Below are 14,793 nucleotides of genomic sequence, written 5' to 3' on the forward strand. Positions count from 1 at the left end.
TTCAATCAGATAAAGAGAAACCCCACTGTGGGGTCACTCAGAACATTACCTCTGTTATTGGGGATGAACCCCCACTGTGGGGTCACTCAGAACATTACCTCTGTTATTGGGGGTGACACGCCACTGTGGGGTCACTCAGAACATTACCTCTGTTATTGGGGATGAAACCCCACTGTGGGGTCACTCAGAACATTACCTCTGTTATTGACACTATCAGAGGTGTCAGCTGTGTTGATTAAACATGACACTATTAGAGGTGTCAGCTGTGTTAATTAAACATTGACACTATTAGAGGTGTCAACTGTGTTAATTAAACATTGACACTTTTAGAGGTGTCAGCTGTGTTGATTAAACATTGACACTATCAGAGGTATTAGCTGTGTTAAAACATCGACACTATTGGAGGTGTCAGCTGTGTTAAAACATTGACACTATTAGAGGCATCAGCTGTGTTAAAACATTGACACTATTAGAGGTGTCAGCTGTGTTAATTAAACATGACACTATCAGAGGTGTCAGCTGTGTTAATTAAACATTGACACTGTCAGAGGTATCAACTGTGTTAAAACATCAACACTATTAGAGGTGTCAGCTGTGTTAATTAAACATTGACACTATCAAAGGTATCAGCTGTGTTAATTAAACATTGACACTATCAGAGGTATCAGCTGTGTTAATTAAACATTGACACTATCAGAGGTATCAGCTGTGTTAATTAAACATTGACACTATCAGAGGTGTCAGCTGTGTTAATTAAACATTGACACTATCAGAGGTATCAGCTGTGTTAATTAAACATTGACACTATCAGAGGTGTCAGCTGTGTTAATTAAACATTGACACTATCAGAGGTATCAGCTGTGTTAATTAAACATTGACACTATCAGAGGTGTCAGCTGTGTTAATTAAACATTGACACTATCAGAGGTATCAGCTGTGTTAGAACCAGGTAAATTGAAGAGAACACATTCTCTCTTTTTTAAAAGATATAATGACATGACCTGAGTTTGTGTTCGTCTCTATGTGTTTGTTGTAGTGTGACTATAGGTATATGTGTTGTAGTGTGACTACAGGTATATGTGTTGTAGTGTGTTGTAATGTGACTACATGTATATGTGTTGTAGTGTGACTATAGGTATATGTGTTGTATTGTGACTACATGTATATGTGTTGTAGTGTAACTACAGGTATATGTGTTGTAGTGTGACTACAGGTATATGTGTTGTAGTGTGTTGTAGTGTAACTACAGGTATATGTGTTGCAGTGTAACTACAGGTATATGTGTTGTAGTGTGACTACAGGTATGTGTGTTGTAGTGTAACTACAGGTATATGTGTTGTAGTGTGTTGTAGTGTAACTACAGGTATATGTGTTGTAGTGTGACTACAGGTATGTGTGTTGTAGTGTGTTGTAGTGTAACTACAGGTATGTGTGTTGTAGTGTAACTACAGGTATATGTGTTGTAGTGTGTTGTAGTGTAACTACAGGTATATGTGTTGTAGTGTGACTACAGGTATGTGTGTTGTAGTGTGTGGTAGTGTGTCTACAGGTATATGTGTTGTAGTGTAACTACAGGTAAATGTGTTGTAGTGTAACTACAGGTATATGTGTTGTAGTGTGACTACAGGTATGTGTGTTGTAGTGTAACTACAGGTATATGTGTTGTAGTGTAACTACAGGTATATGTGTTGTAGTGTGTTGTAGTGTAACTACAGGTATATGTGTTGTAGTGTGTTGTAGTGTGTCTACAGGTATATATGTTGTAGTGTGTCTACAGGTATATGTGTTATATTGTAACTACAGGTATATGTGTTGTAGTGTGTTGTAGTGTAACTACAGGTATGTGTGTTGTAGTGTAACTACAGGTATATGTGTTGTAGTGTGTTGTAGTGTAACTACAGGTATATGTGTTGTAGTGTGACTACAGGTATGTGTGTTGTAGTGTGTGGTAGTGTGTCTACAGGTATATATGTGGTAGTGTGTCTACAGGTATATGTGTTATATTGTAACTACAGGTATATGTGTTGTAGTGTGTTGTAGTGTGACTACAGGTATATGTGTTGTAGTGTAACTACAGGTATATGTGTTGTAGTGTGTTGTAGTGTGTCTACAGGTATATGTGTTATATTGTAACTACAGGTATATGTGTTGTAGTGTGTTGTAGTGTAACTACAGGTATGTGTGTTGTAGTGTAACTACAGGTATATGTGTTGTAGTGTGTTGTAGTGTAACTACAGGTATATGTGTTGTAGTGTGACTACAGGTATGTGTGTTGTAGTGTGTGGTAGTGTGTCTACAGGTATATATGTGATAGTGTGTCTACAGGTATATGTGTTATATTGTAACTACAGGTATATGTGTTGTAGTGTGTTGTAGTGTAACTACAGGTATATGTGTTGTAGTGTAACTACAGGTATATGTGTTGTAGTGTGTCTACAGGTATGTGTGTTGTAGTGTAACTACAGGTATATGTGTTGTAGTGTGTTGTAGTGTAACTACAGGTATATGTGTTGTAGTGTGACTACAGGTATGTGTGTTGTAGTGTGTTGTAGTGTAACTACAGGTATGTGTGTTGTAGTGTAACTACAGGTATATGTGTTGTAGTGTGACTACAGGTATGTGTGTTGTAGTGTGTGGTAGTGTGTCTACAGGTATATATGTGGTAGTGTGTCTACAGGTATATATGTGGTAGTGTGTCTACAGGTATATGTGTTATATTGTAACTACAGGTATATGTGTTGTAGTGTGACTACAGGTATGTGTGTTGTAGTGTGTTGTAGTGTGTCTACAGGTATATGTGTTGTAGTGTTACTGCAGGTATATGTGTTGTAGTGTGTTGTAGTGTGTCTACAGGTATATATGTTGTAGTGTGTTGTAGTGTAACTACAGGTATATGTGTTGTAGTGTGTTGTAGTGTAACTACAGGTATATGTGTTGTAGTGTGTTGTAGTGTAACTACAGGTATATGTGTTGTAGTGTGTTGTAGTGTGTTGTAGTGTAACTACAGGTATATGTGTTGTAGTGTAACTACAGGTATATGTGTTATAGTGTGTTGTAGTGTAACTACATGTATATGGGTTGTAGTGTAACTACAGGTATATGTGTTGTAGTGTGTTGTAGTGTAACTACAGGTATATGTGTTGTAGTGTGTTGTAGTGTAACTACAGGTATATGGGTTGTAGTGTAACTACAGGTATATGTGTTATATTGTAACTACAGGTATATGTGTTGTAGTGTGTCTACAGGTATATATGTTGTAGTGTAACTACAGGTATATGTGTTGTAGTGTAACTACATGTATATGTGTTGTAGTGTAACTACAGGTACATGTGTTGTAGTGTAACTACAGGTATATGTGTTGTAGTGTGTTGTAGTGTGTTGTAGTGTGACTACAGGTATATGTGTTGTAGTGTGTTGTAGTGTGTTGTAGTGTGACTACAGGTATATGTGTTGTAGTGTAACTACAGGTATGTGTGTTGTAGTGTAACTACAGGTATGTGTGTTGTAGTGTGACTACAGGTATATGTGTTGCAGTGTAACTACAGGTATGTGTGTGTGTGTGTGTTGTAGTGTAACTACAGGTATATGTGTTGTAGTGTGACTACAGGTATGTGTGTTGTAGTGTGTTGTAGTGTAACTACAGGTATGTGTGTTGTAGTGTAACTACAGGTATATGTGTTGTAGTGTGACTACAGGTATGTGTGTTGTAGTGTGTGGTAGTGTGTCTACAGGTATATATGTGGTAGTGTGTCTACAGGTATATATGTGGTAGTGTGTCTACAGGTATATGTGTTATATTGTAACTACAGGTATATGTGTTGTAGTGTGACTACAGGTATGTGTGTTGTAGTGTGTTGTAGTGTGTCTACAGGTATATGTGTTGTAGTGTTACTGCAGGTATATGTGTTGTAGTGTGTTGTAGTGTGTCTACAGGTATATATGTTGTAGTGTGTTGTAGTGTAACTACAGGTATATGTGTTGTAGTGTGTTGTAGTGTAACTACAGGTATATGTGTTGTAGTGTGTTGTAGTGTAACTACAGGTATATGTGTTGTAGTGTGTTGTAGTGTGTTGTAGTGTAACTACAGGTATATGTGTTGTAGTGTAACTACAGGTATATGTGTTATAGTGTGTTGTAGTGTAACTACATGTATATGGGTTGTAGTGTAACTACAGGTATATGTGTTGTAGTGTGTTGTAGTGTAACTACAGGTATATGTGTTGTAGTGTGTTGTAGTGTAACTACAGGTATATGGGTTGTAGTGTAACTACAGGTATATGTGTTATATTGTAACTACAGGTATATGTGTTGTAGTGTGTCTACAGGTATATATGTTGTAGTGTAACTACAGGTATATGTGTTGTAGTGTAACTACATGTATATGTGTTGTAGTGTAACTACAGGTACATGTGTTGTAGTGTAACTACAGGTATATGTGTTGTAGTGTGTTGTAGTGTGACTACAGGTATATGTGTTGTAGTGTGTTGTAGTGTGTTGTAGTGTGACTACAGGTATATGTGTTGTAGTGTAACTACAGGTATGTGTGTTGTAGTGTAACTACAGGTATGTGTGTTGTAGTGTGACTACAGGTATATGTGTTGCAGTGTAACTACAGGTATGTGTGTGTGTGTGTGTTGTAGTGTAACTACAGGTATATGTGTTGTAGTGTGACTACAGTGTGTGTGTGTTAACAGGCCTGACAGTGAGTGCTACTACAGGTATATATGTGTGTGTTAACAGGCCTGACAGTGAGTGCTACTACAGGTATATATGTGTGTGTTAACAGGCCTGACAGTGAGTGCTACTACAGGTATATATGTGTGTGTTAACAGGCCTGACAGTGAGTGCTACTACAGGTATATATGTGTGTGTTAACAGGCCTGACAGTGAGTGCTACTACAGGTATATATGTGTGTGTTAACAGGCCTGACAGTGAGTGCTACTACAGGTATATATGTGTGTGTTAACAGGCCTGACAGTGAGTGCTATGAAGGACGGCTCAGGGATGTTAATCCGGTCAGTAGTCCGTGGAGGGTCTGTCTGTCAGGACGGGAGGCTGGGCGTCGGGGACACGATCCTGGCTGTTAACGGAGAACCCACCACCAACCTGACCAACGCTATGTGCAGAGCCATGCTGAGGAGGCACTCTGTTACAGGTTCAGATATGAGGTAACACACACCTACAGTCTACTGTATATATAGACATTCACACCAGCCACCAACCTGACCTGACCAACACTGTGGCCGGAGTCGTGACACAGAGGAGTTCTGTTATAGGTCCGGATAGGAGTTGACCAGGACACACCCTCAGAACCAAAACGCTGAATCCAAACTCTCCTGTCTTTCCTAGTCCTTTAATGTCCAGTATCCTTATTGTCCAATATCCTTTAATATCCAGTATCCTTTAATATCCAGTATCCTTTAATATCCTTTAATATATTTTAATTTCCAGTATCCTTTAATATCCTTTAATATACTTTAATTTCCAGTATCCTTATTGTCCAGTATCCTTTAATATCCAGTATCCTTTAATATCCAGTATCCTTTAATATCCAGTATCCTTTAATATCCAGTATCCTTTAATATCCAGTATCCTTTAATATCCAGTATCCTTTAATATCCAGTATCCTTTAATATCCAGTGTCCTTTAATATCCAGTATCCTTTAATATCCAGTATCCTTTAATATCCTTTAATATCCAGTATCCTTTAATATCCAGTATCCTTTAATATCCTTTATTATCTATTATCTTTTAATATCATTTATTATCCAGTATCCTTTACTGGATAATAAATATCCTTTAATGTCCAGTATCTTTTAATGTCCAGTATCCTTTAATGTCCAGTATCCTTTAATGTCCAGTATCTTTTAATGTCCAGTATCCTTTAATGTCCAATATCCTTTAATATCCAGTATCCTTTAATGTCCAATATCCTTTAATGTCCAGTATCTTTTAATATCCAGTATCCTTTAATGTCCAATATCCTTTAATGTCCAGTATCCTTTAATATCCAGTATCCTTTAATGTCCAGTATCTTTTAATGTCCAGTATCCTTTAATATCCAGTATCCTTTAATGTCCAGTATCTTTTAATATCCAGTATCCTTTAATGTCCAGTATCCTTTAATATCCAGTATCCTTTAATGTCCAGTATCTTTTAATGTCCAGTATCCTTTAATGTCCAGTATCTTTTAATGTCCAGTATCCTTTAATGTCCAGTATCCTTTAATGTCCAGTATCCTTTAATGTCCAGTATCTTTTAATGTCCAGTATCCTTTAATGTCCAGTATCCTTTAATATCCAATATCCTTTAATATCCAGTATCCTTTAATATCCAATATCTTTAATGTCCAGTATCCTTTAATATCCAGTATCCTTTAATATCCAGTATCCTTTAATATCCAATATCCTTTAATATCCAGTATCCTTTAATATCCAGTATTGGTATTAGAATGTAATATAATCACACATCTGCTGTCCCTTATTCAACACCTCCAACATGTCATCATTCAATACATCATCATTGCAGTATGTTTGTAATGATCAGCTCCATCACATCATTATTACAGTATGTTTGTAATGATCAGCTCCATCACATCATCATTACAGTATGTTTGTAATGATCAGCTCCATCACATCATCATTGCAGTATGTTTGTAATGATCAGCTCCATCACATCATCATTGCAGTATGTTTGTAATGATCAGCTCCATCACATCATCATTGTAACATGTTTGTAATGACATCTTCATTATTGTCTAGTTTTTAACTATCTTAGGACTTTTGTCTAAATGACACAAACACAGACACATACCTACATTAACTACATCTCTCTCTATCAACTCACTCGCTCATCTCTCTCTCTCTCTCTCTCTCTTTCTTTCTTTCTTTCTTTCTGTCTTTCTTTCTCTCTCTCTTTCTCTCTCTCTCTTTCTCTCTCTGTCTCTCTCTTTCTCTCTCTTTCTCTCTCTCTCATTCTCTCTCGCTTTCTTTTTCTCTCTCTTTATTTCTCTCTATCACCTTTCACTCCACAGTGTGACATTCATCCCTTCGTTTCTGGTAGAGGAGCACCGTGCCTCCATGGCCCAGCAGCCTCTGTCATCCATCATGGTGGACGGCTCCTCACCCTGCCCCCTGACCCCTTCCCCTACCCCTCCTGGAGGTCTAACCCCTTCCCCTACCCCTCCTGGAGGTCTGACCCCTTCCCCTACCCCTCCTGGAGGTCTAACCCCTTCCCCTACCCCTCCTGGAGGCCCAACCCCTTCCCCTACCCCTCCTGGAGCCCCAGATACAGCCTCAACAGTCCCAACTCCAGGTCCAGCCACAGCCCCAAGACCTCAAGACCCTTATCTACCCAGACCTGTAGTATCAGCTACAAGTACAGCTCCAGCCTCCACGCCAACCAAAGGCCCACCCAGACCCCCACCCCCAGACATGAGGTAAGATCCCGTCTTGAAACTGTGAAAGCCCTAACTCCAACCCTAATCTCAACCCTTACCCCAGCTCTGGCGTCAACCCTTACCCTAGCTCTAGCGTCAACCCTTACCCCATCTCTAGCGTCAACCCTTACCCCAGCTCTAGCGTCAACCCTACACTGAGTCTTATAGCTCCACCTCAACCTTACACGGAGACTTATAGCTCCACCTCAACCCGACACTGAGTCTTAAAGCTCCACCTCAACCCTACACCGAGCCTTATAGCTCCACCTCGACCCTACACTGAGTCTTAAAGCTCCACCTCAATCCTACACTGAGTCTTAAAGCTCCACCTCAACCCTAAACTGAGCCTTATAGCTCCACCTCAACCCTACACTGAGTCTTATAGCTCCACCTCAACCCTACACTGAGCCTTATAGCTCCACCTCAACCCTACACTGAGCCTTATAGCTCCACCTCAACCCTACACTTAGTCTTAAAGCTCCACCTCAACCCTACACTGAGCCTTATAGCTCCACCTCAACCCTACACTGAGCCTTATAGCTCCACCTCAACCCTACACTGAGTCTTAAAGCTCCACCTCAACCCTACACTGAGCCTTATAGCTCCACCTCAACCCTACACTGAGCCTTATAGCTCCACCTCAACCCTACACTGAGTCTTAATGCACCTTTCTTCAGCCTCAACTCTACACTGAGTCTTAAGGCTCCACCTCAACTCTACACTGATTCTTATAGCTCCACCTCAACCCTACACTGAGTCTTAAAGTCCACCTCAACTCTACACTGAGCCTTATAGCTCCACCTCAACCCTACACTGAGTCTTAAAGCTCCACCTCAACTCTACACTGAGTCTTATAGCTCCACCTCAACCCTACACCGAGCATTATAGCTCCACCTCAACCCTACACTCACTGAGTCTTAAAGTCCACCTCAACCCTACACTGAGCCTTATAGCTCCACCTCAACCCTACACTGAGTCTTAAAGCTCCACCTCAACCCTACACTGAGTCTTATAGCTCCACCTCAACCCTACACTGAGCCTTATAGCTCCACCTCAACCCTACACTGAGCCTTATAGCTCCACCTCAACCCTACACTTAGTCTTAAAGCTCCACCTCAACCCTACACTGAGCCTTATAGCTCCACCTCAACCCTACACTGAGCCTTATAGCTCCACCTCAACCCTACACTGAGTCTTAAAGCTCCACCTCAACCCTACACTGAGCCTTATAGCTCCACCTCAACCCTACACTGAGCCTTATAGCTCCACCTCAACCCTACACTGAGTCTTAATGCACCTTTCTTCAGCCTCAACTCTACACTGAGTCTTAAGGCTTCACCTCAACTCTACACTGAGTCTTAAAGCTCCACCTCAACCCTACACTGAGTCTTATAGCTCCACCTCAACCCTAAACTGAGTCTTAAAGCTCCACCTCAACCCTACACTGAGCCTTATAGCTCCACCTCAACCCTACACTGAGCCTTAAAGCTCCACCTCAACCCTACACTGAGCCTTATAGCTCCACCTCAAACCTACACTGAGTCTTATAGCTCCACCTCAACCCTACACTGAGTCTTATAGCTCCACCCCAACCCTACACCGAGCCTTATAGCTCCACCTCGACCCTACACTGAGTCTTAAAGCTCCACCTCAACCCTACACCGAGCCTTATAGCTCCACCTCAACTCTACACTGAGTCTTATAGCTTCACCTCAACCCTACACTGAGTCTTATAGCTCCACCTCAACCCTACACTGAGTCTTATAGCTCCACCTCAACCCTACACAGAGCCTTATAGCTCCACCTCAACCCTACACTGAGTCTTATAGCTCCACCTCAACCCTACACTGAGTCTTATAGCTCCACCTCAACCCTACACAGAGCCTTATAGCTCCACCTCAACCCTACACTGAGTCTTATAGCTCCAACTCAACCCTACACTGAGTCTTATAGCTCCACCTCAACCCTACACAGAGCCTTATAGCTCCACCTCAAACCTACACTGAGCCTTATAGCTCCAACTCAACCCTACACTGAGCCTTAAAGCTCCACCTCAACCCTACACTGAGCCTTATAGCTCCACCTCAAACCTACACTGAGTCTTATAGCTCCACCTCAACCCTACACTGAGTCTTAAAGCTCCACCTCAACTCTACACTGAGTCTTATAGCTCCACCTCAACCCTACACCGAGCATTATAGCTCCACCTCAACCCTACACTCACTGAGTCTTAAAGTCCACCTCAACCCTACACTGAGCCTTATAGCTCCACCTCAACCCTACACTGAGTCTTAAAGCTCCACCTCAACCCTACACTGAGTCTTATAGCTCCACCTCAACCCTACACTGAGCCTTATAGCTCCACCTCAACCCTACACTGAGCCTTATAGCTCCACCTCAACCCTACACTTAGTCTTAAAGCTCCACCTCAACCCTACACTGAGCCTTATAGCTCCACCTCAACCCTACACTGAGCCTTATAGCTCCACCTCAACCCTACACTGAGTCTTAAAGCTCCACCTCAACCCTACACTGAGCCTTAAAGCTCCACCTCAACCCTACACTGAGCCTTATAGCTCCACCTCAACCCTACACTGAGTCTTAATGCACCTTTCTTCAGCCTCAACTCTACACTGAGTCTTAAGGCTCCACCTCAACTCTACACTGAGTCTTAAAGCTCCACCTCAACCCTACACTGAGTCTTATAGCTCCACCTCAACTCTACACTGAGTCTTATAGCTCCACCTCAACCCTACACTGAGTCTTAAAGTCCACCTCAACCCTACACTGAGCCTTATAGCTCCACCTCAACCCTACACTGAGTCTTAAAGCTCCACCTCAACCCTACACTGAGCCTTATAGCTCCACCTCAACCCTACACTGAGCCTTAAAGCTCCACCTCAACCCTACACTGAGCCTTATAGCTCCACCTCAACCCTACACTGAGTCTTATAGCTCCACCTCAACCCTACACAGAGCCTTATAGCTCCACCTCAACCCTACACTGAGTCTTATAGCTCCAACTCAACCCTACACTGAGTCTTATATCTCCACTTCAACTCTACACAGAGCCTTATAGCTCCACCTCAACCCTACACTGAGCCTTATAGCTCCACCTCAACCCTACACTGAGCCTTATAGCTCCACCTCAACCCTACACTGAGTCTTAAAGCTCCTTTCTTCAGCCTCAACTCTACATTGAGTCTTATAGCTCCACCTCAACTCTACACTGAGTCTTAAAGCTCCACCTCAACCCTACACTGAGTCTTATAGCTCCACCTCAACCCTACACAGAGTCTTATAGCTCCACCTCTCAGGCCACAGCTTCAGACCCAGAAAGCAAACTGTATTTCATATTCATTTTTTTTGGGGGGGGGGGGGCTATTGTACCCGCTTTTTTCTCCCCAATTTTGTGGGGAGAAAAATACCCAAAAGGTCAAGTCATGCGTTGTCTGAAACATGCCCCGCCAAACCTCCGTAACACCCAACCGCTGAACCCGGAGGCCAGACGCACCAATGTGTCTGAGGAGATGCTCTTCAACTGACGACCGTCATCAGCCTCTCTCTCCCCCTCCCTCTCTCTCTCCCCCCCTCCCTCTCTCTCTCCCCCCCTCCCTCTCTCTCCCCCCCTCCCCCCGGCCAAATCCTCCCCTAACCCGGATAACGCTGGGCCAATTGTGCGCCGCCCTATGGGACTCCTGGTCACGGCCGGATTAGACACAGCCTGGGATCGAACCCGGGTCTGTGGTGACGCCTCAAGCACCCCGAAGCAGTGCCTTAGCCTGCGGCTGTAGGGCACAAAACATATTGTTTAACATCCATGTGATATAGAAGGATATTTTTAGACCCACCTACAGATCTCGGTACTGTGTCATGTCAGAAAAACTCTCTCTCGCCCCCCCTCCCTCTCTCTCACCCCCCCTCCTTCTCTCTCTTCCCCCTCCTCACTCTCTCTCACCCCCCCTCCCTCTCACCCCCCCTCCCTCTCTCTCCTCCCCCTCCCTCTCACTCCACCCCCTCCCTCTCTCTTCCTCCCCTCCCTCTCTCTTCCTCGTTCTCTCTCCTCCCCCTTTCTCTCTTCCCCCTCCCCTCTCCCCCCTCTCTCCTCCCCCTCTCTCATCCTCCACTCTCTCCTCCCCCTCTCTCTCCTCCCCTCCCTCTCTCTTCCCCCTCTCTCTTCCTCCCCTCTCTCCTCCCCCTCCCTCTCTCTTCCTCCCCCTCCCCCTCTCCTACCCTCCCCCTTTCTCTCCTTTTGTTACCTCCCCCCTTTCTCTCCTTTTGTTACCTCCCCCTCTCTCCTCCCCCTCCCTCTCTCTTCCTCCCCCTCTCTCTCCTCCCCCTCTATCTCTCTCCTCCCCCTCCCTCTCTCTTCCTCCCCTCTCCCCCCCTCTCTCTCTCCCCCTCCCTCTCTCTCACCCCCCTCCCCCTCTCTCCACCCCCTCCCTCTCTCTTCCTCCCCTCCCTCTCTCTTCCTCCCCTCTCTCCCTCCCCTCTCTCTCCTCTCCCCTCTCGCTCTTCCCCCTCTCTCCTTCCCCTCTCTCCTCCCCCTCTCTCTTCCCCTCCCTCTCTCTTCCTCCCCCTCCCCCTCTCTCCTCCCCCCTCTCTTCCTCCCCTCCCACTCTCCCCCTCTCCTCCCCCCTCTCTCCTCCCCCTCTCCTCCTCCCCCTCCACCTCTCCCCCCCCTCCCCCTCTCTCCTCCCCTCTCTCCTTCCCCTCTCTCCTCCCCTCTCTCTTCCTCCCCCTCCCCCTCTCTCCTCCCCCTCTCTCCTTCCCCCTCTCCTCCCCCTCTCTCTTCCCCTCCCTCTCTCTTCCTCCCCCTCCCCCTCTCTCCTCCCCTCTCTCTTCCTCCCCTCCCACTCTCCCCCTCTCTCCTCCCCCCTCTCTCCTCCCCCTCTCTCCTCCCCCTCCACCTCTCCCCCCCTCCCCCTCTCTCCTCCCCCTCTCTCCTTCCCCTCTCTCCTCCCCCTCTCTCTTCCTCCCCCTCCCCCCTCTCTCCTCCCCCTCTCTGTTCCTCCCCCTCCCTCTCTCTTCCTCTGCCTCCCCCTCTCTCCTCCCCCCCCTCCCCCTCTTTCCTCCCACTCCCCCTCTCTCCTCCCCCTCCCCCTCTCTCCTCCCCCTCTCTCCTCCCCCTCCCCCTCTCTCCTCCCCCTCTCTCCTCCCCCTCCCCCCTCTCCCCCCCTCTCTCCTTCCCCTCTCTCCCCCCTCTCTCTCTCTCTCTCTACTGCTGTAACATGTCTCCTCCCCCTCTCTCCCCCCCTCTCCCCCCCCTCTCTCTTCTCTCTCTCTCTCTACTGCTGTAACATGTTGTAATGCTCTACACTTTTCCTTTGTACAGACTCCTGCTGTGTAGAAATGGCTATCACTCAATATAATGGTCTTATTACCTCACACACACACACACACACACACACACACACACACACACACAGAGACACAGAGACACACACACACACACACACACACACACACACAGACACAGACACACACACACACACATACACACACACAGAGACACACACACACACAGAGACACACACAGACACACACACACACATACACACACACAGAGACACACAGAGACACACACACAGACACACACACACACACAGAGACACAGAGACACACAAACAGACACACACACCACACACACACACCACACACACACCACACACACACACACACACACACAGTCTACGTTTGACATATTCATGTGAATTCATAGACAGCCACCATGAGACTGATATGTGTGCGACACTAAACCCTGACCCAGGAACTGTGTTTCTTAAAATGTTTCATGTTTAATCTTTACGTTTTAAAACGTTTTGGGGTGGAAAATATATGTATATATACAGTACCAGTCAAAAGTTTGAACACACCTACTCATTCAAGGGTTGTTCTTTATTTTGACTATGTTCTACATTGTAGAATAATAGTGAAGACATCAGAACTATGAAATAACACAATATGGAATCATGTAGTAACCAAAAAAGTGTTAAACAATTCAAAAAATATTTTATATTTGAGATTCTTCAAAGTAGCCACACTTTGCCTTGATGACAGCTTTGCAACCTCTTGGCATTCTCTCAACCAGCTTCATAAGATAGTCACCTGGAATGCATTTAAATAAATAGGTGTGCCTTGTTAAAAGTTAATTTGTGGAACTTCTTTCCTTCTTAATGCATTTGAGCCAATCAGTTGTGTTGTGACAAGGAAGGGGTGGTATACAGAAGATAGCCCTATTTGGTAAAAGACCAAGTCCATATTATGTCAAGAACAGCTCAAATAAACAAAGAGAAACGACAGTCCATAAATGTGTATATATTTCTCTACCTATATAAATGTTAATATTGATAAATGTATCAAAAGGAATAACGTGATAGGCTACAAAATATTAAAAATGAAAATTGTACTGTTTATAAAGCATGTGATCTTTTTCCCTGTAGCCTAATCCCTAAACCCCCACCCCCACTCGTACCAATGAAGGAGAGGACAGGTGTAGATGGATTGAGAGAGGAGGAGAAGAAAGTGGAGAGGAAGCGAGAGGAGGAGGAGGAGGAGGAGGTGAGAGAGGAAGAAGAGAGAGAGGATGAGATGTTGGTTTATCCTACTAACCTCAGTTGGCCTCAACCTAGAAGGTTAGTAACGTTGCTGTCCTTCTTTATAGTCTAACGCTGGAGTACACAGTTAATACACACACGTTGTGACACTCGCGCACGCACACACACCACCCCCTTCAACCTGTTTATCCCTGTCTCTCCCACAGCGGCTGGTTGGTCAGGCTGCCAGACACACACACCACCCCCTTCACCCTGTTTATCCCTGTCTTTCAGTCTAAATCTCTCAGTGCATTCAGAAAGCATTCCGAGCCCTTTGACTTTTTCCAAAATTGTATGTTACAGCCTTATTACATCACAACACCCCATAACGACATCACAATACCCCATAACGACATCACAATACCCCATAACGACATCACAATACCCCATAACGACATCACAACACCCCATAACGACATCACAATATCCCATAACGACATCACAATATCCCATAACGACATCACAATAATTAGCCCATAACGACGAAGCAAAAACATGTTTTTAGAATTTTTAGCAAATTTCTAAAACATTAAAAAACTGAAATATCACATTTCAATAAGAATTCAGACCCTTTACTCAGTACTTTGTTGAAGAACCTTTGGCAGCGATTACAGCCTCGAGTCTTCTTGGGTATGATGCTACAAGCTCGGCACACCTGTATTTGGGGAGTTTCTCCCATTCTTCTCTGCAGATCCTCTCAAGCTCTGTCAGGTTGGACGGGGAGCGTGGCTGCACAGCTATTTTCAGGTCTTTCCAGA

The 14,793-nt window shown here is 44.4% G+C and overlaps 1 protein-coding gene across 1 annotated transcript in view; it reads left to right on the forward strand.

Moving 5' to 3' along the window:
* The window catches only part of LOC135506576 (multiple PDZ domain protein-like), a 112,113-nt gene that overhangs the window by 63,269 nt on the left and 34,051 nt on the right, over nt 1-14,793 (forward strand). The window contains exons 15-18 of the mRNA XM_064925914.1: nt 4,393-4,403; nt 4,695-4,702; nt 4,971-5,169; nt 7,035-7,439. Coding sequence (XP_064781986.1) covers nt 4,393-4,403; nt 4,695-4,702; nt 4,971-5,169; nt 7,035-7,439 — 623 coding nt within the window. The remainder of the gene's footprint in view (nt 1-4,392; nt 4,404-4,694; nt 4,703-4,970; nt 5,170-7,034; nt 7,440-14,793) is intronic.

This window comes from Oncorhynchus masou, chromosome 20 (genome assembly GCF_036934945.1).
Source record: "Oncorhynchus masou masou isolate Uvic2021 chromosome 20, UVic_Omas_1.1, whole genome shotgun sequence".
NCBI classification, from domain to species: Eukaryota; Metazoa; Chordata; class Actinopteri; order Salmoniformes; family Salmonidae; genus Oncorhynchus; species Oncorhynchus masou.